The sequence below is a fragment of the Tyto alba genome, unplaced genomic scaffold (assembly GCF_018691265.1).
Source record: "Tyto alba isolate M040663 unplaced genomic scaffold, T.alba_DEE_v4.0 Super-Scaffold_1, whole genome shotgun sequence".
NCBI classification, from domain to species: Eukaryota; Metazoa; Chordata; class Aves; order Strigiformes; family Tytonidae; genus Tyto; species Tyto alba.
In genome coordinates, this window is record NW_024881261.1 from 21,914,456 (window position 1) to 21,937,310 (window position 22,855).

Genomic DNA, 22,855 nt, shown 5'->3' on the forward strand with positions numbered 1-22,855 from the left:
CACCGAGATGGAAAACGTGTCACGAGTTTACTTTTTACCAGTTGTAAAAGGCAGAGAAGCAGCACAGAAAGAGCACGGTTTGTGCTTGCTGTGGTTGTGCTGTCGGGTTGATTGCTTCCCACTTTCAAACCACAACTGAACCATTTATTGCAAGAGTACCAGAAGCACTTTCCCACAGCAGGCCCGTTTCAAGGGCTGTTGTTAGCCCGGCTCTCACAAGCAAACTCCAATCTTGTGTTTGAGAAAGTTTTTCTTTGGTCTTAGCTAGTCTACTTGCCCCTGAGGGTCATAAGGCAGCTTAAAAAAAGCTCTGCCTTTGTTAATGTAAGTGTTGAAGAGACAACTGCTGGCACACTAGTTTGTCCTGTGACTGCAGTAAGCGTTGCTGTAGGTGCCCCAGCAGTGTCTGCATGGTTTTTCTCCGTCCATAGTATAAGTAGCTCTATATATAGATGGTGCAGCTAAGCGTTAAGTCTGTTAAAAAAATCTGCCATTGCTACTATACAAATACTTTTTTAAAAAAGAAAACCGTAATTTCCTCTCAAGTAGTAAATGTAGTTTTGGCTGTTGGTAGGTTTTTTGCGGGGAGGAGGGGGTTTGGCTGGGTTGTTTGGGGTTTTTTGCATTACAACAGTATATATTTCTCACTCTTCATAGATGAACTAGTCTTACTAGTTTCCAATCAAGCAAAAGTTGTTTCTGCAAGTATCTTCCACTGAGGAGTTACTAGAATTATAACTGTTCTTGCTTGGCAAGGAATGCTCATTCCCTGTACTGACTTCAAACTCAACTGCAGCTGCAGCATGCTGTGAATGGTCTCTGGTTCTCCTCCGATGTGACAGGCACTAACCAGTGGCAATATATCAATACACAAATGCCATCATCACCTTATATCATTTGTGATGGAGAAGCTTATATAGTCAAAGGAAAATTATTCCCTTATACAGGAAATGTTCAAAGTTGGTCACAGAAGAATAATGCTGTACAATATATAGTTCGATACACACCTCAGGAATTATGAGAATTATATTCCCTTACAAAAAAAAAAAACCAACACTTATTCAATGCACATTAATGCAATTCTTCTTAAAAAATAAAATCATACAATCATGTGGACATCATACTCCAGAAACAAGGGGACAGGGTTCCCATCTGAAGTCCAGTAAAGTCAGTTGAAATCTTTTGGTGATCTCCAGTAGGCCCTAACAAGCTTTGCAGTTTTAAGACTGGAGCAGCTGCAAAGCAAAGCAAGGCAGGAGTCTATGTGAACTTTCTCATAAAACGGAGTTTTGCATAGGCGATAATAAGGAAGATAACAGTCATGCAGAAGAGAGCCACTATGTTTTCCCACATTGCCCAGTTGGTAGGTGCAATTCCTTGGCTGCACAGGTATGCTTCACCAGAACACCTGCAGAAAAGCATGGGGCAGAAGTTGGTACATGGTACAAGTCTTCAGGTCATTAATTTTATTCCTGTTCCACAAAGATTTTTCTACCCTCAACTCTACGAACAGGTGACAGAACTAGAGTAACTTCATAACCTATCACTAAAAAGGGACAAATCTAGATGTCTGGTTCTCTTAATTTTTCAGTACTATCCTAATTGTTGTTTTTAGATAGATGGCAATTTATAAGCAAATCTCAGAACCACATTAAACAATGATAAGTACAAAAGCATTAGTTTTACCCAGGAATCACTGGAGGTCCATAGCAGGAGTTTGGGGTTCAAAAGCTGTGGAAACAATGCTCTGGCACTGTTCCCTGCAACAATCTCAGTTTGCCAGCCCTCTAGCATATGTCATGAAATACTTGCATGGCTACAACTTAAGGTATCAATAATCAAGAGTATTTCAAATGGGGTGGTATCACTGGGAGATACCTTGGCTCTCTGCTGTATCTGCAGGGAGGTTAATATTTACAAACAAGCTCTGAGGAACAGGCATGTTTTTGATCACAGGTCTGCTTCTTCCCAACAACTTTGTCACTGTCCACACATTTCAATTCCATTGCTAAGTGACTCTAGGTTTGTTGAAGAAAACTGATAAGCCAGGGCTAGGTTACAAAAAACAAAATTTAATTTAGCTCATCTGCATATTTTTAGGACTAAAGTTCCATCCCTACTTCACTCTTGGGTAATTGTGAAGTTTTACTATATAATCCTAAAATGCATTATTTTGCACATATTGAGACAGGCCTATGAGTGGTTATTCTGTGAATAATATAAAAATTTGAAACAGTCAGACTTCTCTTTAAGCAAGCTATCACAATTCAGGCCCCAAAATCACCATGAGTTAGAAACTTACATTTCTCCTGAAATATCAGGGGGACAACTGCCTCCATCTCCCACAGACGCTGTAGCATTTGGATTATTCTCATTACAGAAGTAGAGATCCCTGAACTCATTCACTTGGAGAGCCTAGGGAAAGAGCAGACATCAGATTTTTACAGAGTTAGTGGTTTGGGGTGCTAACACTGAAACACCTCAAAGGAACTTGCTTATTAGAAGACACATATCACCATTCTTGTAATCGTATGTTTATGTTCCTTTTTGTTTTGAAGCTCTTATTCACTGCCTTTCTGAGGAACTGCTCCAAGTTCTACATGCAGGATGGTTTGATGTCTTGAGTCTTTGGCTTCTAAGTTACATTTCAGTGATTTAGCCATGGGTTTATGTCTTGACAGCTAAAAGTTCCTGTTCATTCACTTTCATATGGGTCAATCTACTGACCCAGAAGACCATGTGGCTGTGTGCAGACAGCCCAGCACCAGCACCCTGAAGCAGATGGCACAGTCAGCCAAGGTAAGAGGGGAAGGGTTCCCTTGCTCTGGCATCCTGAGGTAACTGCAGTCTCAGGGGGCACTTCCACCTTCAGCAACACTCAAAATATCTCAATGATACCAAAACAGAGGAGGTCTCACACATCACACCCCCTCCTTGATCCTACCTTTCCCTTCCACTGCTGGTCAACATGGTCCTGCTGACACCACCCTGCACCAGCTCTGGCATTCATTTCACTCATTTTTACTCAAAGGTAGGAAACATATTCCTCCCAAATAAGCTTGGCCAGGATGAAGATAGGAGATGGGAAGAACAACTCCCACCTGTCACCAGTGGGTGACCTGCTATGTCTAGTTACTGTATTTCAAGCAGCTGCACACTTAGCTTTCTGGTACCCCAGCTCCTTATTCTTCAGAAATAGCAGTAAATCACAGTTCACTTCAGAGGAAGCCACACTGAAGACTGAGACACTCAGGCATTACGGTAAATCCTTTAACCAGCTGGGCAGTCATTAGCCTCAGACTGGCCACCCAAACAGTAGTCTCTGGAGAGGCCATTCAATATTTGACTTTATTCTAAATCATAGGGATCAACTATTTGTGCTAGGAATTAGTGCCCCACTGGACAACAGCTCACTCTGCTGCTGTCCAAGCAGCACTGATTTTGTGGCACGGAGGTTTTGTTCAGTCTCTGAGACTTCAACCTCTCACAGAGAGATTAACTTTTGCATCCTTTTTGGGGATGTATGGTTCGTTCTTCTTTTACTATGTTCATGCAAAGAAAGAAACCAAATCTGACTTTTAAAGAACTTAATTATACTCAAAACCTCTCCAGGAAGCAGCAGCGTGGCTACATGGCACAGGAGACTGATGCTAGTTTCTACTCACAGTGAGGCCGTATCGGGGGATGCTGAAGTACTTGAGCCAGTTCAGCCAGCCCATTACAGAAGGGAGGTTTACTAAGAGGCCTGAAAAGATCTGAAATAGAACAGAAGACACAATAAGTCACAAACTGTTTACTGCAAATAAGCCATTCCTGCAGATACTGCAGTTGCCCAGCAGAGGTGCACTGGGATAGATGGACCTGCTACTGCTGTTATGCCTCTGCCTACAGGCATTAAGTTCAAACCTTGCAGCAGTCCCAGCCAGCTGGCCCAACAGCACACCCAAGTACTCCAGTTGAACTGCTTGCAAAGAGGTCAGAAAGGTTTTCTACATCCACATGTGAGCTAAGAAGCACGCATGCTAACAGCTTCTTACTCTGGAGGATGGTAGAGCTAGCCAGAGGCTAAGGAAGGATGACTGGGAGATGAGGAAGTAAAGAAACAAGAAGAAAACCATGGGAAGGCCTAAGGCCCGTTTCTGTTTCAGCTTTCTCCTCTGACCGATATTTTTTATCTGTGCTTTCTGCTACCTGGAACAAGGCTTGCTCTTTTACTTCTCAGCACAATTTTACTTCATAGCTAAACATGACGCTTCAGGCTGTGATTCATCACAACTGTTTTTGTGCGTACCTTGCTGTCTTTCAGGATGCGCATGTGCCATTCCTTATATACTGTGACTTAACTCAATGTACATCAGCTGCCCTTCACTATGCATGCAGACTTCTCACCCACAGAGAGCATTTGAAGCAATACACTGTCACTTAGCTTATTGCAAAAGTAGGTTAAGTTTCAAATTAAAGAATAAGGGATGCACTGTAAGCTCAAAATATGACAAGACAGCTACCAGCTATCACGTGACATGGGGTACTTTTCACGCCAAGGTAACTTGATTGGCCTCACAGTCAAGAAGTTTCATCATTAACATTATCTCCTTGAAAAAGAATTCACATCCCTCATCTACAAGTAGTCAAAACTCCTTTCTCACTTGCTATCTTCCTTAGAAGTCCTTGAAAAAGAGTATCTGAAGTAATTTCTGGAACCCAAGGGCAATAATGAATTAAAATAAAGTGTGGGTATGCTCCCGCTAATTCCACTGGGCAACAAAAATTAATGCAATAAAATCAATCAATCTAAAGTTTATTTCAAGATTTTTTCCTTTTAAATGATTTACGTGATCACTTAGATTTCTTATACCGGAAATGCAAGATTTTTTTAAAAAACATTTTTTGTAAGGACAATTTAGAAAAAAAAACCAACAACACTTTTTTGGGGGCACACTGTTTGCAAAGCTCTGATGGCATCACACCTACTGAGTTGCACCTAAGCAATGATTTGACCCTTAGATTACAAACTGGGAGAACTACATCTTTGACTATAGTGACAATGAAATCACAGGCATGGGACTGACATGCTACTGACTGGGGATTCTCAGCCTGCTTATGTCTGGCTCAACTCAGTCCTCTAAGTCTGTCTCAGCTGCTTCCTCACCTCCACACACCCCCTTATATACTTACAAGCATCAGGACAAAACAAATAGTAATGAGCAGATTGGCCACAGCCACCACATCCATCCCAGCACTGATAGCCAGAGACATGGCTGTGGCAGTGTAGGACACCAGTACCAGGGTCAGCATGAAGAAGAAGAACCGGCCTGCAACAGCTTGGTAGCCTGTCAAAAGACAGAAAGAGTCCAGTAAACAACCACATTATGAATTCAAGAGAGGTACCCTTAGACTTGTATACAAGACAGGGAAAGCAGGAAGAATGATCAAGTTCGGAGTTGGCAGGAACTCTGCATGCTCCAAAGGCCCAAAGAACATTACTGAAAGATGTAGTCAAGCAGGTCCCTGTCTTAAGATTGGTGGTGTCTCTGCCCCTGCCCCATAGTCCTCTCCAAAGGTATGATGCCAGGCACTTAAATCAGTTGAAGGTTCAACTAGTTTCGTGTTATAGATACAGGAATTAAACTCTGGCTAAGTCAAAAAATCAAGTATGTTGAAAGATGACAGGTTCAACAAAAGCATCAATTCTTTACCAATCATCCAGTAACTGATGCATGAGAATATGATGGCTGGAGCAGTTCTCATGGGCAGCAGATCTCCTATCATCAAGGCCAGGAAGTAGGCAGACACACGGTAATATCCACTGGTGTACTGATGGCTGCAAGGACAGGAAGGAGGGGAGTTGTACAGGTTTGGAGGTTATCTAAGAAGGAGGCTCAGAATGTGTGTCTGGTTTATCCTGGTTTGGTTTCTGTTCTCTCCACCGCTGACTCCTCTATATGCAAGTTGCTTATTTTCTCTGTGCTATCACTTCCCACTCTGTAAAGTAAGGGCTGATCGATCTCACAGGCCCTGCAGTCATACTGAGAGCCCTCCAAGGAAAGTGAATGAAAGTCTATTGGCAAAAAGCTCCTAAATCTCTTTTCAAAGGGAATGATCCTTAACCCAAGAGCATGGGAAAGTATTAGACTGCTTCATCCACACCAAATTCATACAGCTGCTTCCAGGGGAGAAGGAATGATACCCAAAAATGGGAAAACACCTTTAGGACATCAACTCACCTCCAGTTCACAGGGCAATTAAATGTCATTATGATTGTTTTGCTGCTTAATGTAGCTCATGAAAAGATGCTTTAATTGGTGAGGTGCCAAAATCCCCATTGACACAGCTGGTAAACTGAGCTGGTAAGCAGGGCAGACTGGTAAGAAATGTCAGTGTGGGGGAGATCCACAATGACAATAGGGCAGTATTAAGCTGCTCTGAGCAACCTGTAGGTAGACACATGCATTCCAGGCACAAATCTTCAATTTCTTCTTTGCTGCATATGATCTGTCTCTTGCCCTTTCATTCCATGAGCTAGAGGCTATTCCAAACTACATTTTCAACATATATATATATACACATCTGTGTATGTAATACATACATGAATTTACATACACAAATACATATACATATATAGAGAGAGACAGGGAGATGTGCTTGATTATTAGGGAGCTCTTGTAAGCCAGCCAGCAGCCCACTCCATCTGAGGATCCCTTGCGAAGCTTTTCCAAGAACTCCCCCTTCACCTTTGCACAGTCTTACCACTTTAGGACCTTTGCAAGACAGGGTTTCAACCCTGTCAGCAAGAGAGCAGGTGGGGTTCACAGTCTGCAGGATTCACATGCAGACTTCAAAAACAGCTGTTACCAAAAGTGGGTAAGAAAAACATTTCTCAATAAACAGCAAGCAAGCACAAGCATTTTATTTCTCCCCTCACTCCCCCATCTCTTAGCATTTCAGCTCCCTGCTCTACAGGCCAATTTAGCATTACTATTACAATCTGATGTTGCAAGGGAGCAATCAAGTCTTTGGTGGAAATAATTTTGTTTAGCCTGTAATGTAATCCCCCCGCTTCACTTCAGGGTGTGAGACAGTCTAAGTGCCTTACTGCTTACACAAATAGTTTCTTGTCTCTGATGAACAGCTCAATTGCAGAGACACTGGAAAAACACTGGTTTGTGGTGACAAAAAACAAGGATCCAACCCTAGAAGGCAAAACAGAAAAGTCAAAAAGTGAGAAAATGGCCTAGATCAACACTGGCAGCCTCAGACATCATACCACCAAGTCAGTGCTCTTCTGTCTCTGTCCATAGAATAGAAATATTTAATTGTGCTACTGTATATCTTAGCTGTAAAACCAGGTTTACTCCTTTATCTTCCCTTTCACATCTCCATTGTAAGTATGTGCCAGCCCAACAGAGCTGCAGTCCCTTTAGGACTTCCAGCAATCCATGCTGCAGCGTGTTGAGGCTTGCAAACCCAACCCTCCTTTGTGGTCCAAGAAGATCCCAAGGCCTTCCCCTGTGGCTGAAACCTGTCTGCTACAGATAGAATAATTACCAAAGCTACAGCTTTCCATCTTACCGATTCTGAATGCCACTTCTATCCAATTTTACACCGAAAAAGATAGCACCCACAACCAAGGCTAGAATTATGGTCACTGCAATCTGGAAGTAGAAAGGAAAAAGGGAAAAGTGAATCCTTCAGATAAGTAAATAGGGACAAAATTATTATTAAGGCTTATGCAGGGTTTAAGATTCACACCAGCCTAAAACTTTGCTGTTGTGAGTCAGTGTATACGTATGATACACACAATTAAAAGCCTTATGGCAAATTTTCCAAGTTTATCCTCTTCACTTTTCTCCTTCTGACTTTCTCTGCCTGAGAAAGGTTAGAAGTACACTCATAGAATAACCCAGCTTAAAATTTCAAGTGAGGCACAAAATTAATGTCACCCTAGAAGCTCCCCATAAGAATCAAAGAATGGAGCATTTCTGCCCCACTCCCTAATTTTCAGTGCAGTGCACCTTGTGCTAAACCAAAATAGAGATTTTTTTTTTTTTTTTTTTTTTTTCAAAGGCAACTGAAAGTTCCTGGGCATCTCACTCCACTTAAATGGCAGTGTCACAAGACTTCTTTCCCTAGATGCCCTTGAAAACAAAAGTCTGTTCTACAAACTGCAGATTGCGGGACTGAGCAGAGGGAGTCTGAGACTTTTAGCAACTGTTACCTACTTGTGCAATAGAGGCCTGCGGGTTCCTGATGAGGTTTTTCAGGGAACGCTTGGACACCCAGTACAGCTGGGTGAAGAATCCATTTGCATAGGTAATCTCATGCTCCTTCTCAGATATTCTCTGCCTGCTTCCCTGTCCAAGCTCCACTTTCCCCAGTGCTTCTCTTGTGCTCTGATACAGGCTGGAGTTGAGGTATTTCTGGTGCAGCAGATCTACCACATTGTTGTCCACATTTCCTTCTGCCACTCCATTTTTATTGCTCACTTCTGAGTGAGAAAGACAAGATATGGTTTGTGATTCCCCATGAATCCTACCTTCAGACATGACCATCAACACGCTCAGCAACTTTGGAAGTTGAATAAAAAAGCAGGAATGCTCAGAGAATTTGAGTTGTTCAAGCCTTAGTTCTGGGTTTAAGAGGCTAGTTTGAGTGAGATGGTTTCCCTACAGTTTTAATCGAACCTAGCTAATCTGCCTGTCTTTTGTGACACAAAAATGATATATTCTTAGAATGAGGCACCAGAAAACCTTTGTTTCACTGAATTTTGGGGAAATCAATGTTTGCTCTGATCCTTTCCTCATACATAAAAAGCAGCATTACAAAAACCGTTCCCTCATAATCCTTCAGTTATGGATATGCTACAGCATCCCCAAATAAATATTTCCCACCATTTCACTCACTACATTTTTAGAGAGTTTGTTCTCTAATCGAGTTCCAGTCTCACTGCTCTGTAAATCCATCACTCCTTAGCCTATCTACCCTGTCTTCTCTGCAGCAGAGCAGCCTCTTACATGACTGAAAACTTCAGTCTTCTGTCAGCTGTCTCATGAGACTAAGCAATTCTAGATTTTCAGTCTTTCCCACACAGGTTTTTTAAATTACTGATGTTTATCACTGCTCTCCTATATTACTGAAGGAAGAAAAAAATCCCTTTAAAAAGTTTTCTGAGCTCTTTAAAGAAGCTCAAAGCTAAGTATAACTATTAGTAAGAAAAATAAAAAGATAATGAAGTGCCCTTAGACTGGAAGAAACCCAGAGAATAAAAGCTTGCCATCACCACATAGAGCTTCCCTTCTATACCAGCCAACAGTGGATACCTCCTCCTGTGTCCACAGGTCTGTGATCTTCCTTGCTTGCTGCCACAGCAGTTGAATCACCATTTATGATATCAAGGAAGAAGTCAGCTGGATTGTTGAAAGGTTCACACTCATATCCTTAAAAAAACCCAGAAAACCCACATACATGTTTTAATTGCACAGAGCACAGCTTGGAAGGACAGGTCTAATACTGTATCACTATTCCACAACGCTGTTACAAGAAAACTTCACTGCTTTCCATACGCATTAATTTACAGAAGTAGAATGGACAGGATTTAGGAGATGGTGAATCTGAGGTATCTGCACAGAACTTCAAAGTTGCTTATTCTGCACTGATTTCTCAGCATGGACAACTCTTGCCTCCTTCCCTGTGCTGTTCAACCACATCTCACTCTGAAAGACACACAATTCCTTGGTAGAGGTTGCTGAATGTGTTCTCTACAGCCTCAGATGCTTGCTCTAGAAGCTCAACTCTTGCTTGTGTTTCCTTGGTCACAAGGAAGAGGAAAGGCCATCCAAGAACGACTGCTTATAATATGGTTCTAGTTATGGAACAAGGAGGAAAGATAAAAAAAAAAAAAAAAAAATAGAGATGCTTATTCTGTAGCATTCCTTTGAGAAAGGAAGTGAGGTGGGATACTAAGGAAGAGTAGAAGTAGTGAGATTGGTTAAAGCATCTCCCCTAATGCCAAGGAAAGCTTACAATCAAATGTGTCCATGGCTGCATCTAGACTAGACTGGAAATTCACATTCTCTGTCCATTATAGTCAGAAACCCTTACCCTGCTTACTTGGAAGGGGGGCAGCCACCCAACAGTGCAATTATTCACCCATCTTAAGACACATGATTTTGTGTTCTTGGTCACCCACCTGCATTCAGACTAGAGTAGATTCTTGGATCAGCCCCTCCAGATTGCTGCCAATCTGCAGGCTGTTTTTCAAAACCCACTGGGTCTGCCACCTAGGCCCGGTAGAACTACAAGCATAATCTTGTCTGTTGTGCATCATGCTTCTAAATGAACAAGCGATTCTTGGCTTTTGTCCTGATGCAAGGCAAAACAAAGGTGGGAGAGAGCCATGCTCTGTGTTGACTGAAAAATTTCATTTTTATAATTTTGTTTTCTTCCTGTTCTAACATAACACTGTTCAGACTCTACTATCCTAGTGATAAACCAGCACAGGACACTTATCCAGTGCTAGGGTAAGAATCTACCCACAGATTAAACTCATTAGGCAGTTGCCTTTGTGCTTGGCACTGAAGACTTACCAATAGAACTGAAGTACTCCAGGGCCTGCTTCGCAGGACCATGATACAGCACCTTTCCCAAAGCTAGCAATGTCAGACTGTCAAACAGCTTGAATATGGAATAGCGGGGCTGATGGATGGAAAATATGATGGTTCGCCCTCTTCTTGAGAGCCTGAAATAAAAACAAAACATCTCTCAAATACACCACACTTTGCATTTCAGAAAGGTCATGTTAACCCAAGCAAAAAGTAAGTATCAAAATCTAAGACAAATATTTCTCAACTTCTCAGGGTCTTGACCCAGAAAAGCTGTAGTTCCCCCTTCTCTGTCACTGTGTCAGATGCTGCCTGCAAGACCTTCAAGACAGCACCCATCATTACAAGAGATCATCATTGCAGTGCAGGTAGACAAAGTATGATGTCTGCAGCTAGCAAAGGTTGAGGACAGCTGTGTATAAATCCTCCTTGCATGTTTTATATACCAAGCTTTAAGCTAACTGGAACTGTCCTACTGCACTCAATGGCAGTACCAGGCTTTACACAGCAGGCTGTGGAAGTCCAGCCCATTGAGATTTCTCTTAGCTCTTCTGCTGAAGATTTACTCTCTAGAAAAGGCAAAAAGTTTTCCTTCAGGTTTGTCAGGTGCTTTTTCAGGTGCTTTAGCTCTGATGTCCAACAGTTATCCTTGATGATCAAAGACCTCTATTCACAAACAGCAGAGCAAAATGTCTCCCCCAGCAAAACCAGACAACATGCTACAAACTCAGGGGGAGGGTTCGGAACTTATACTCACTGAATAAGCCTTATTTGGTTTTCTTTGTACCAGAAGCCAGTTCATCTCCAAAACATAGGAGATGAAGATAAATACCGAGAGTAAACACTGAGGGTAAATCTGCAGGTGAAGTCTGATCTGAGTTCAAGGCTGTTGCCAGAGTGGAGGAAGAGACTTTGTAATTGACTCAGCTAGAAGGCCAAGAAATTATGATTACAAGGCCTGACCTCCTACTCCACTCATCTCTGTGGCAAAGGGAAGCTGTCTAAGCTACATCTGCTTTTTGGGCTCTCATCCAATGCTTGCTGTGGAAAGATTCCCATCAACTTCAAAAGGCTTTGGACAAGACCCAAATAAATAATTTACTACCAATTCTGAGTCTATTTGTCTAGGTTGTTTTTTTTTGTTTTGTTTTGGTTTTGGTTTTGGTTTTGTTTTTTTAATAAAAAAAAAAAAAAGCACTGTGGCTACTCAGTCATAACAGCATTCCTTTTTTATCTAATGAGCTGACAACAAAATTGCAGCAGAGTCCTGAAGAACTGACTCTTACTTCTTCAGGAGGATGAGGACTGCATTGGCTGTGCTGGCATCAAGGCCAGTTGTTGGCTCATCCAGAAAAAGGACCGGTGGCTCTGTGATGAGCTCCATCCCAATGTTGGTTCTCTTCCGTTCCCCTCCAGACACTCCCCGGATCAATTCGGTTCCTACCTACAAGCAGAAGAAATCAGGTATTTGCAACCAGACCTAGTCACTGCATGCTCCAGAGTTCAGGGCTCTCCACACCCAGCAGCCCTTTTCATTTTCAGAGTCCCATTAGTGAACTCTAGGACCAGTAGCAGGTGATGGGTCTGACTCACAGTGAGGGACAGTAAGCAGAGCCTGATTTTCAGAGGTACCAGGCATCTTAGGACTTCAGGAAACAAGGATGCCACTGACAGGGAAGAGCCAAAATGAGGCCACAGCAGTCAGAGGTGGCATTGGTGTTCAAGGATGCCTTTTGTTGGTAGCTTTCCTGTTGCTCAAGTAAGAGTGGGGTAAGTAAGAGTAAAAATGCTGCTGGGAGGAACAAGCTCTGCACAGAACTTCTCCATCACAGCCCAGCTTTCCATCCCTTACAGCTTTCAGCACTGTAAAAACAATTTCCCTGTCTTGTCCCACAAAGCCAGGAAGTGACTGAGCAGCTTTCCAAGGTGCAATGACTAGGTGCCTTTTTCCCCTCTGAAATTATACAACATACTGGACATGGTCCAAAATCTTCCCCCTTTGGTAGCAAATACACATAACTCTTTCCAAGCCACCTCCTGAGCTGGAGACAGACTTCTTGTGTGCAGTATGGTTTAGTCAGGTTCCTGCTTAGCTTAATGTAGCTGCACTACATATGCCATACTGCCCAGAGTCAAGTAGTTCAGTTTCCAGAGGTAGTAGGATTTCTGAGAAATCTCACCTTAGCATCAGCCACTTTGCTTAATCCCAGCTCACTGATTATCTGGGTGACTCGCTTTTCCTTCTCTTCAACACTGATGGAGCTGGGGAGTCGCAGGGCAGCAGAGAAGTGCAGGTTCTCCCTCACCGTCATTGTGCCCATGACAACATCATCCTGAAAGCAGTACAAGCGGACAGTTGGAAAGACTCCTTCTCAGCTACCTGACTGGGAGCAGCATCCCCATAGCGGCAGTTGCTGGATAAGGCGTTTGTGAACTACAGTGGAAACTGGACTGAGGGACAACCCCTGCTTGAAAACTTACATGACACAAAATTCAAGGTCACTCAGTAGCTGTCAAGGGGAGAATGCAGCTCTGCAGGCTCCCAGCTTATACTAAGCACCACCTCAGTCTGCTTTCAAGCTCAGAAGTTCCAGTGCAGACAGTACAATTTTGTACTGCATATGCATTTTCCTTACCGGCCAAAGGGAGACAGAGCAGGTAGCTGGTTTTGTAACCAGCCTCTTAGGCACAAGACCTTATTCTAAGGCCTACCCCTTTAGAAAAGCTTCAACATGCTCATTTTGAGTAAGAAGAAAAACTACCCATTTGAAAACACCTTAGCAGCCTACATCAACCTGTAACAACCATGAGCCAAACAGAGTTGACATCAGGTCCATGCAGAGCTTCATGCCTCTCCATCACCCCTGTTTTGATATTTGAGCCAATTCTGCATTCCACCATGTGATGGGAGGAGGTCTGCAACATTGGGCAGCTGCTGAGAAACATACCTGTTAATCAGTCATCTTTCAGATCTACTGCCCTTTTGGAAGACACAGCCCCAAAGCTGCAGGGCAGCAGATTCTTGCCTGCTTTGGGACTCCTTCACATCAGATGTAGTTGAACAGCAGCACAGAGGATGTGCCAGCCAATCGTGTATGGCACTGGAGTTATTGGAAGACTGAATGTGCTGCTGTGCTAGAAGTATGCAACAGATTACTTGGAGTGTAGTGTTATGATAAACTGGCTTTGCTGTCAAAGCTGGTTTAGGAATTTCCTACCATCACTTCCCTCCCCAGACACCCTGAGTCTCTCGCCCTAGCCTCCCATTCCCCATCCTCAGATCCACAAGTACAACTGTTGGGTCACAACATTGGAAAGTAAACGGTGAAGTTAAGCTACTTTAATACCAAACAAACTGTGGCATGACACCCTCACTCTCAGGGCACAAGTGAAGACACCACCTGCAGTTTTATAGCAATAACACATGACTTAGCATGTCTATATGCTCACCTGCATAAAACTGACCCTATAAGTATGTACTTATTTAGGCTTTAAGTATTGTTTGTAGTCTTTAGGCCATCTTTATTGATCTAGGGAGTACTGCACAGGTGTGGAAGGGGAGAGAGACCATTTAATGCCTCACCTAGTTGCCCATCATAGAATCATACAGTGGTTTGGACTGCAAAGGACCTTAAGGATCATATAGTTCCAACCCCCTGCCATAGACAAGGACACCTTCCACTAGACCAGGTTGCTCAAAGCCCCGTCCAACCTGGCCTTGAACCCTTCCAGGGAGGGGGTAGCCACAGCTTCTCTGGGCAACCTGTCCCAGTGCCTCACCACCCTCACAGTAAAGAATTTATTCATTGTATCTAAACTAAATCTACCCTCTTTCAGTTTAAAACTGTTATTCCTCATCCTATCACTATAGTCCCTGATAAAGAGCCTCCACCCCATCTTTCCTGTAAGTCTCTTTTAAGTACTAGAAGGCTGCTATAAGGTCTCCCCGGAGCCTTCTCTTTTCTAGGCTGAACAACCCGAACTGTCCCAGCCTGTCCTCATAAGGGAGGTGCTTCAGCACCCTCATCATCCTCATGGCCCTCCTCCGGACCCCCTCAAGCAGGTCCATGTCCTTCTTATGTTGGGGGCCCCCCAACTGAACACAGTACTCCAGGTGGGGTCCCACCAGAGCAGACTAGAGGGAAATCACCTCTCTCAACCTCATCATTTTAAGGTTCAGTTTGGTTGCTTTGAACATTTGAGAGACAACTGTCTCAAACTGGAACCACTTGCAAGAAACTTCCTGGCCGTTCATGAAACACTGAGGATTTGGGGATCTTTGACCTGCAGGATCAAAACTCAGCATCAGTCTTGTCACATGCATCCTTATAGAGCCCCCCAGCTGGCAGTTTTCAGAAAAGCTGCCTATTTCACATCTGCCTAAAGTTAGAAGCCTGGATGGTTTCCAGATTTGGCTGCTTATACAGCTGCCAAGAATCCCTTTCTCCTCAGCTCCCCCAGGGCTTTGAGGGTCTATTATTGGTCCAGGCCTCCACCCACTTCCGCAGATTCAGCTGGCTTTTCCTGTCTCCAAGTGGAACGAAGCTCTGTCCCAGCCAGACAGAATCAGAGGAAGAACAGCAGGGATCTATTTACTTCCTAGAATTATTGTCTGATAGCTTGAAGGTATTAGAACTGCTAGAACTGCTTCTGAGTTTTACAAGAGATTTTGGGTATTGTGGGTTTTATGCTCTTTAACGTCTTTAACAGCTTTAACATCAGAGTTATCAAATTAGACTCTGTAAGAATAATTGAAAAATACCTAACCTAATAGTTCATGCTTTGCTCATCTTATGCAGTCTTCCTTCCTGAGGGCTCTCAGGCCTCCACTGAAGGCAGTTACTCACCTGCACAACATATCCTGAGATGCACTTGAAATTTGGAGGTTGTGGGATGCCATCTATAAGTACTTCTCCAGACAGGCCTGCTGGGTCCTTTCTGGCAGCCAACACATCTAGGAGACTTCAGAAAAACACTAGGCATCAGCTTTTGCCATAACAGCTGCTTTTACCTTTGACTGGATAAGTACCACCAGTCAGGACTGCGGTTACAGCCTGCTCATGGCATGCTGCAAAACAGAAGGCACAGAAATGGGCATTAGCTCTTTGTACAGAAAGCCTGGTATAGATACAGTATTTTCCAGAACAATGTGTGCCACAGCAGTATGGTAGTATACAGACCCTCACAATTCAAAGCAGTCAACCCCCTACAGACGTAAACTCAGTCTGAATATTAACACCTAACTGCAAATGCACAGAGACAAAAGTACCCTGCTGAGTAGCTGCAGTCTGCTCTCCAGCCAGGGGAACACAGAATTAACTACTTTGATCTAAAGGAAATTAAACCAAATGGGTATAAACAAGACTAGAGTTAATCTTAATTCTATAAATTAATTCCCCTTATTGCCAGTGCTGAGGACAGCCTGTCTGCTAGCTAAGTAAACACCACTTTGATGAAGTGCTGCTCTTAAAAACATCCTGATTAGCCAGCAGTCTCCTTAGGGAGGAAGATCAAGGGTCAACACAAAGACACACCTGTGTGAACCCTGGCCACATTTGCCAGTCTCTGACAGTCTCAAAGGCACAGAGCGACAAAGATCTCTTTTACCATAGTTATACAGGAGAGAAAACAGCATCAGCACTGGCTAGAGATAGTCTGTATGGTATTTCTCTGTGCTTTCAACCAAAGAACTCAAGCACGTGTGCACCCCCAACACCAGGCCACAGCCAAGTTGGGGTAAGGATCCAGAGCATCCTACAGACTGAGATTACATCATATTCCTGTCAGTTGTCAGAGAGGGGTTTGGCCTAGCATCTTCAAGAAAGTCTTGTTACAGTGATTTCACAGGGAATGACATCTCTCCTGCCCCAAGGGAGCTTGCACCCCCTCCCCACCCCATTACAGGTCTAGGACAGAGCCTATACCTGAGCTTCAGTCACCCCGGTTCAGCCTGGTATCTTAACTCAGGCCACCAAAGGCAACTCCAGTAATATGGACCACCAGTTGGAGCAGGAGAGGAGTGTGACACCACTGCAGGGCAAGAACTCCAGCAAAACTGACTGAGGGACACGAGGTCAAACTGCATGACCAGATTTCTCACAGGCATGCAAAGGTCCGAGCCTGCAGATCCCTCACATCTCCCCTAGCCCTCTGAACGCCAAATCCTCTTTGAACAGCTGACTGTCCATTTGAAGGAGCAGAAGAAAAGTACTCACGAAGATTTACCACTCCCAGTTGGCCCCAGAATAGCATTCAAGCCTGGCTTCATCATGCCACTGGAAGAAGGAAAGAGTTATTTCCAAATGGAGGACTGTTCACGTGCAGCTCATAGTAGAGGTAAGGTGTGAACAAAATGATGTTGAAAGGAAAACTTAGAGATTATTAAAAACTTCTTAAATCTGAAATCAATAAAAGTTTTTGCTTTCTTGTCCCAGACTTCCAGTCAGAACAGAACCAGAGCTGGACATAAAAAGCAATCTAGAAAAGACAGAAATTAAGCACCTTCCCTGCTGAGCTGGGTCTTGAAAGGAGGAAACAGCTGCTCTCTGCTGCTCCTTTCCTCTGACTGCAGCTTGAGCCATAGTTAAGGGAACCCTCCGATCTACTGGCAGAAGAGTTCACACAAGGCTGGCCCTAATTTGCTCAGACCAGTAACAAATTTCTCCAGCTAGATCCCAGATATTTTGCCTAAAAGCAAATTAGAAAGTGCTCACATGAACTGCAGACTGGCAGGCGGGTAGTAATTTCTTTACTAGCACAGCTGGATCTGGAAGGTGACATTGAGGTCACTGATTCACAGCAGCAAATTAACTATTACCCCCTGATATTTTATTTAAGCAAGAACTTACTAAACATTATGAAGGATCTTCTTTTCCACAGTTTTCCGTTTACATAGGAATCCACTGGACTGCTTAACTGAGTACTGGATGTTATGGAAACTCACAACAGAGCCCCGAGGAGATCGGAGGGACTCTCGTGTTGGAAGAAAACGTTGGAAATTGCCTACTCCTTCCTCTTCTCTAACAGAAATAATGTTGTGATCAAATGTGTCTGCCATCATGTCCTTGTTACACAGGTCAAGCTCCACTGCATGGAGTTTTTTGATGTCACTGTTGTTTTGAGCAGTTCCCATCTGTTGAGACAAGGAACACAAAAACATACAGGAAAGGAGACATGCAAGCAAAGATTTTTGTAGAAAGTGTCTTGGAAAAGCAAGTTCATGCACACCACACCAATACTTACACTTGCCAAATTTCTAAAAGGATGGACATCCATTCTGGAAGACATCCAGTAGTCCCCAATGGCATGGGAACCCACAGATTTAGAACAATACACATAGCCTTTAAGAACAAGACATGTATGTTCTTGAAGTGATGCTAACTAGTGAGGTAAAACCCAAGCCCATCTGTGGAGACCATCTTACTCAACACAGTGGGGACTACAAATGCAAGCTGCTACCACTTAAGATAGAGTCTCAAGCTCCTCTCCTTCAGGTGTAACACGTTTACCCCTTTTCACACCCCGACAAAGCCAGCAGAAAAAAAACTATTAATGAATCTGTATGAACAACCAATGGAAGAAGAATGGTTGTGCTTATGAAAATGAAGGCCAGTCACATGCACCTGTTTTGCTGGCACAAGTTTATTTCAGAAATACCAATGTGACTAAAATAACAATTACACATATTGCTTATCATGTTTCAGTTACACCAGTATCAAGACACTTCACAACTACAAACAGGAAGAGAAATTTGGATTTGTCTGCAGACACCATTTACCCTGAAGAACAGTAGGAGTTCCCCCTCTCACAGGGGGACATGCCACAGTAAGGAAAAACATGGTACAAACTGGTACATTCAGGAAAATTAAATATGGCATCTATTTGTAATCACAAAGTTATAAAGCATTCTGGTTCAAGCAGATGAGTTGCCTCTATAGCTCAGGATGGGAACACCCGAAAAGGAAGACATGTGAAGAGCAAAGGGAAGGAACTGTCTTCCCTGTCCATGCATCAGAGCCTACATAGTAGGAAATATATCAATATGAGTATAATCATTAATATTGATTCGCTCATTAGTCACAGCAGCAGAGCTCTTTTGTCAAGGGGCTGCTTCCCCTTCTGTTGCTGTAACTGATGCAGACCAAAACCTTGCAGTCCCCAAGTTCTGCAGCTTGCGCAAGGCCTGGGCATAGCTTGTACCCTGCCTTTTAGCCAGGTGCCCTCTCAGCCATAAACCTCCCCGGCCCCTTTCCAGGGAACTACAACAAGGGAGAGGAATTACTACATGTCCCTTCCAGAAACTGAACACAAGTTAGACTAACACAAGTTAGTCTAATAATTTACTTCCCCTCTAGCTGCTGGCATAACGGTGTTTGCTGGAAAGCTAAAGATTTTCTGTGATGTTGCAGAAAGCTAAGGTGGTCACCAGGCTAACTAAGAAAGCAAAGAGAGAGAACTGGCCACAAACACATCCATTTCTGGCTACTTGAGTTTTGTGTGAAGGCAGATGTAACCCACCAATCACTCTTTTCCCACCTACTGGTGATAACCAGTAGGAGCAACAATACCCACCATCACAGAAGTAGTGGATTTCTTAGGGAGCAAGATGGTCATCCTTTTAAGAAACTGGAACTACAATAGCCAGATTTAAAGAAACAGAAATTGCCCTTTCCTCTCTGCCTCTTCCTAGCACTTAAAGCTCAAGAAGTTGCAGTATTTTTTTCCTGTATGATCAAAATAAAATCAGTGGGGAGAAGGAAGGGTTGTTTAGCTTGGACACATCCTGAACTCTAAGGCTGGTCACCCCTGGGAAAGCCTTGCTTATGGGAAACAAGGATATGCTAGTTAGATCAGCAAGAGAAAGCTTATATGCTTGAAAGGCTGCATGACAGATGAGGAGGAAAAAGTCAAGATGACAGCAACACCAGGGACAAAGACCTGGTTAGACTTTTGAACGTTTGATTGTCTTGTGTACCTCACATTTGTTCTGGAGAGGCTCTGCGGCTGATTACACCATAAACCCTTTTATACAGGTTTTTGCAAAGCTACTGATAAGCACCGGGAAGCTAAGCCACTGCTGCGGGTATGCACAAGGACGACGGGAGGATGAGAAAAGCTTAGCAGGGGCTACAGGTAGTATCAGGCGGCAGCAGGAGCAGCAGCACCTCACAAGCAGCGCCCCTCCAGCCTCCCACCCTCGCCCCACGGGCCGGTTCCACCCCTAAGCCGGAGCCGCGAACCGACCCGGCCGACCACGCTCCGCTTTGCTCCTCAACCCCCGCCCCACGCCCCGGCCGAGCCGCCCCAGGAGCGCTGCCCTCCGGAGGGCTCCGCCGCGCCGCCCGCCGCCCGCCGCCCGCCGCCCCGGCTCCGCGCCGTTACCTCCCCGCTGCCGCGCCGCTGGGGGTTCTGGCAGCGGCGCTGCCTTGGAGGCGTTTTATAACCGGGTCCGGGCGGCGGGTTACATAAACCGGCGGCGGGGAGTGCCTGGCGCTGCCACACAAACCCCGCTGGGACGCGGGCGAAGGCAGCGGCGATGAAGCTCCGCTCCGCCAGGCAGCGCGGCCCCGGGGCGGCCTCCCGCAGCGCGGCCCCGGGGCGGTGCCGCCGCTGGGCCGGGCCGGGCCGCCCCCGGCTGCCTGGGCCGCGCTGCGGGAGCCGTTTCCCCCCGCCGGCGATGCGGGGTCCGGGGTGGCGGCGCGGCGGAGCCCCGTGCGCCGGGATGCCCAGGTGTCCCCCGCGCTGTTATCCCGCCCTCCTGGGGCGGGCAGAGGTGGAGGAGGAGGGGGGAAAGCACCGTCGTAAGTGGGGAACGGGCATCGGACGCGAGGTGCGCAGGAAACTGCCCGAAGGCCCCACACATCCCTGGCACAGAGGGGTACAGCTAGGGAGTGGGTGGCAGCACCCACTCTCTCTCCCATCCTCGGGAAAAGTCATCACCCCCAAGGGATCGTCCCAGACCAGCTTGGTCAGCTGGGGCCAGAGGCAGTCTTGGCAACCCCTCCACCGGTGATGCTGCCACACGGGTCTCACACCTTCAGAAGCAGTGTGCTCCTCAGGTATTTCCCCGTTGGGCCCACGGGGGTCATAACCTCCCACTGGGGTTGACCACTGTCCATCGGGCTGCCTCTCTGAGCTGCCATGTGTTCCCAGCTATGAGCATGTGTGAAAGCAGGAAGATCGGATTTCCTTAGGTTTGTTGTCAAGGCTTCTGCTCAGCTTCCTCTTCCTAAGAACTATTGTCTTTATAAATAAGCTTGCTCTCCCCAGACTCCATGGTGTTGTGAATGCAGGAAAAGCCCATTTTTATAGTTTATAAATATGATTTATAGCAGAGCTGTCAAGTCACCATATTAATTGCCTCTGGTTTGACTTCCCTCTGCAGTTCTGTACAGCATTGCTTTTTTCTACCACCTCTTGCTAGACCAATTTAAGGCTCAGCTAAGCCAAAGCATACCTCTAGCTACCCAATCAATACTAAAAATAAAAACTCCAAAGGTTCACCTATCCCCTTTCCGACACCTGCCTCACTCCGGGCATGTTAATGCACTTGATGCCGTTGACACAGTAGGCAGAAGACACACCTCATGAAGCTGCATTTCTCTACAGGGCTGACAGGAGTTCGGAGCAGGTGGGATTATGGGGATATTGAAATAGCCTTAGATATCTGTCCGGAGAGAAAGTTTTGCCATAGGTACACCCAAGGATCAGGCTTGCTGAATAAGAATGTTATCTTCAGTCACTAGTGGGTCAGAAGTGGACTTGAGTTCATGTTTCATTTGTGATTTAACTTCCTCTTGCAAGGAAAATCTGCCTACGTTGAGGACTTTTGCCCTAGTGTTTCACCAAGCACACATGTGTCTCCAAGCATATTTCAACCCTAAATACTCACTATCCCTCAACGTGCTACAGTGGCAATCCTCTTGTCATGTGCCTGGGACAGTGAGAAAAAAAAGCCTGTGTGCTTGGGAGCAGAGGTGAGCATTTTTTGAGTCATGAACTTGCTGTTCCACATAGTGCCTGCACAATGGTGCAGGAGGACAACTCAGTGAAAGAACACAATTAAAGATTCAGGTTACTTTTGACAGTTAGTTTCAGCTCCTCATCTGGTCCTCAGATGGAGGTGATGGATACCTTCATGCTGGTAATTTTGGGAAACAGCACTGCTCCTCCCACACTTCATGGAATGGAAAACCACTTCTCTGCCCTCTGTACCTAAGCACGTCCCAATGACAAAGAAGTAGACAGAGACCCAAGATATGGGGAGGAACCAAATCTACCAAATACAGTATTTGGCTGGAGGCTCTGGCTTTGCTCTAGCCCATTCAAGTAACAGTCTTCTGGGCTTCTTCCAGGGCCTCTTGATCTTCAGTGTGTTTCAACTCCCGACCCCAGTGGGGAGTATTTTCCAACTGTACTATTTTACTGATCTGGTTGATCTAGCTCATACTGTTGCTGAGAAAGATTTCTGTTGGTATGGGGTAGAAAACAGTGGCCAGGGGTGTGTTTTTTTAAGAAGAATGCTCACAACAAGCCTGAGGAGAGCCTGATGTTGTGCACTGTATTTTTCTCTCACTACACCACTCTCTAGGTTGGTGAATGCCAGCACTGCTTTCTGCTGCTCATCCACAGAGATGGGAGTTTGCCTTGTAAACTGTCAGCCTTCACTTCTGATTAAAGGATGTTAAACAAATAACACTAGAAGTCTTGCCTTGCTACACTATGATAGCAAGGTAAGAGCAACCTGGATCACGTTTCAGACCTCATGCAGGTATTAGCACAGGTTTGGGATCTTTGCTCTTGCTCCTTAGCCCCTGCTGCCTTGAGCCTCTGATCTGGCTTCCAGAGCAGGAGAGACCATGATACTGTCCTGGGTGTGGGGGAAGAGACTTAGCAGAAAATCAGGCTTTGAGGGGTCCTGCTGAAAAGCATAATTCTCACTTGCTGCTGATTTGAACATTGCTCCTTTCCTATGAGTTCTAGTCACACTAGTCATATCCCACATGTGCCCCAGCAAATAGAGTAGATAAGAAGTTACTGAGGACTATGAGTTCCACTCTCTGCCGATGGTCTTGGTCTCTTCTTCCCATCTTCCTGCAGCCTGAGCCCCAGCATCACAAAAACATCTGTTTGAAGGAAGTGCTGAGGGTTCCTTTCTAGTCCAGCTTTCCACATGGACCAAGACTTGATCAAGTCAGACATGGCTTTGTCTAGCAGAATCACTGGACACAAAATTTTCAGATCTGTTTCTCCATTGC

The 22,855-nt window shown here is 44.9% G+C and overlaps 1 protein-coding gene across 1 annotated transcript; it reads right to left on the reverse strand.

Moving 5' to 3' along the window:
• Window positions 1-13: 13 nt before the first annotated feature.
• Window positions 14-20,210, reverse strand: LOC104362009 (broad substrate specificity ATP-binding cassette transporter ABCG2-like). The gene is made up of 16 exons (XM_042792152.1): window positions 19,980-20,210; window positions 17,447-17,730; window positions 16,814-16,873; window positions 15,446-15,560; window positions 12,779-12,931; window positions 11,885-12,042; window positions 10,584-10,735; window positions 9,318-9,434; window positions 8,220-8,485; window positions 7,570-7,652; window positions 7,101-7,190; window positions 5,697-5,821; window positions 5,176-5,330; window positions 3,666-3,755; window positions 2,303-2,415; window positions 14-1,408 (listed from the first exon to the last, which is right to left on the reverse strand). Exons 2-16 carry the CDS (start codon window positions 17,728-17,730, stop codon window positions 1,261-1,263), a joined length of 2,109 nt encoding a protein of 702 aa, XP_042648086.1. The 5' UTR covers window positions 19,980-20,210; the 3' UTR covers window positions 14-1,260.
• Between the last annotated feature and the right edge of the window lie 2,645 nt (window positions 20,211-22,855).

What these genes read in the sequence shown, in the direction of transcription:
- LOC104362009 (XM_042792152.1), bottom strand. Translation starts at nt 17,730, where the DNA reads ATGGGAACTGCTCAAAACAACAGTGACATCAAAAAACTCCATGCAGTG. An exon ending in AGAAGTGGCATTCAGAATCG is followed by an intron (nt 7,191 to 7,569) that starts GTAAGATGGAAA and finishes TTTGCCTTCTAG; the next exon opens with GGTTGGATCCTTGTTTTTTG. An exon ending in TCCCCCGATACGGCCTCACT is followed by an intron (nt 2,416 to 3,665) that starts GTGAGTAGAAAC and finishes CTCTTTCCCTAG; the next exon opens with GCTCTCCAAGTGAATGAGTT.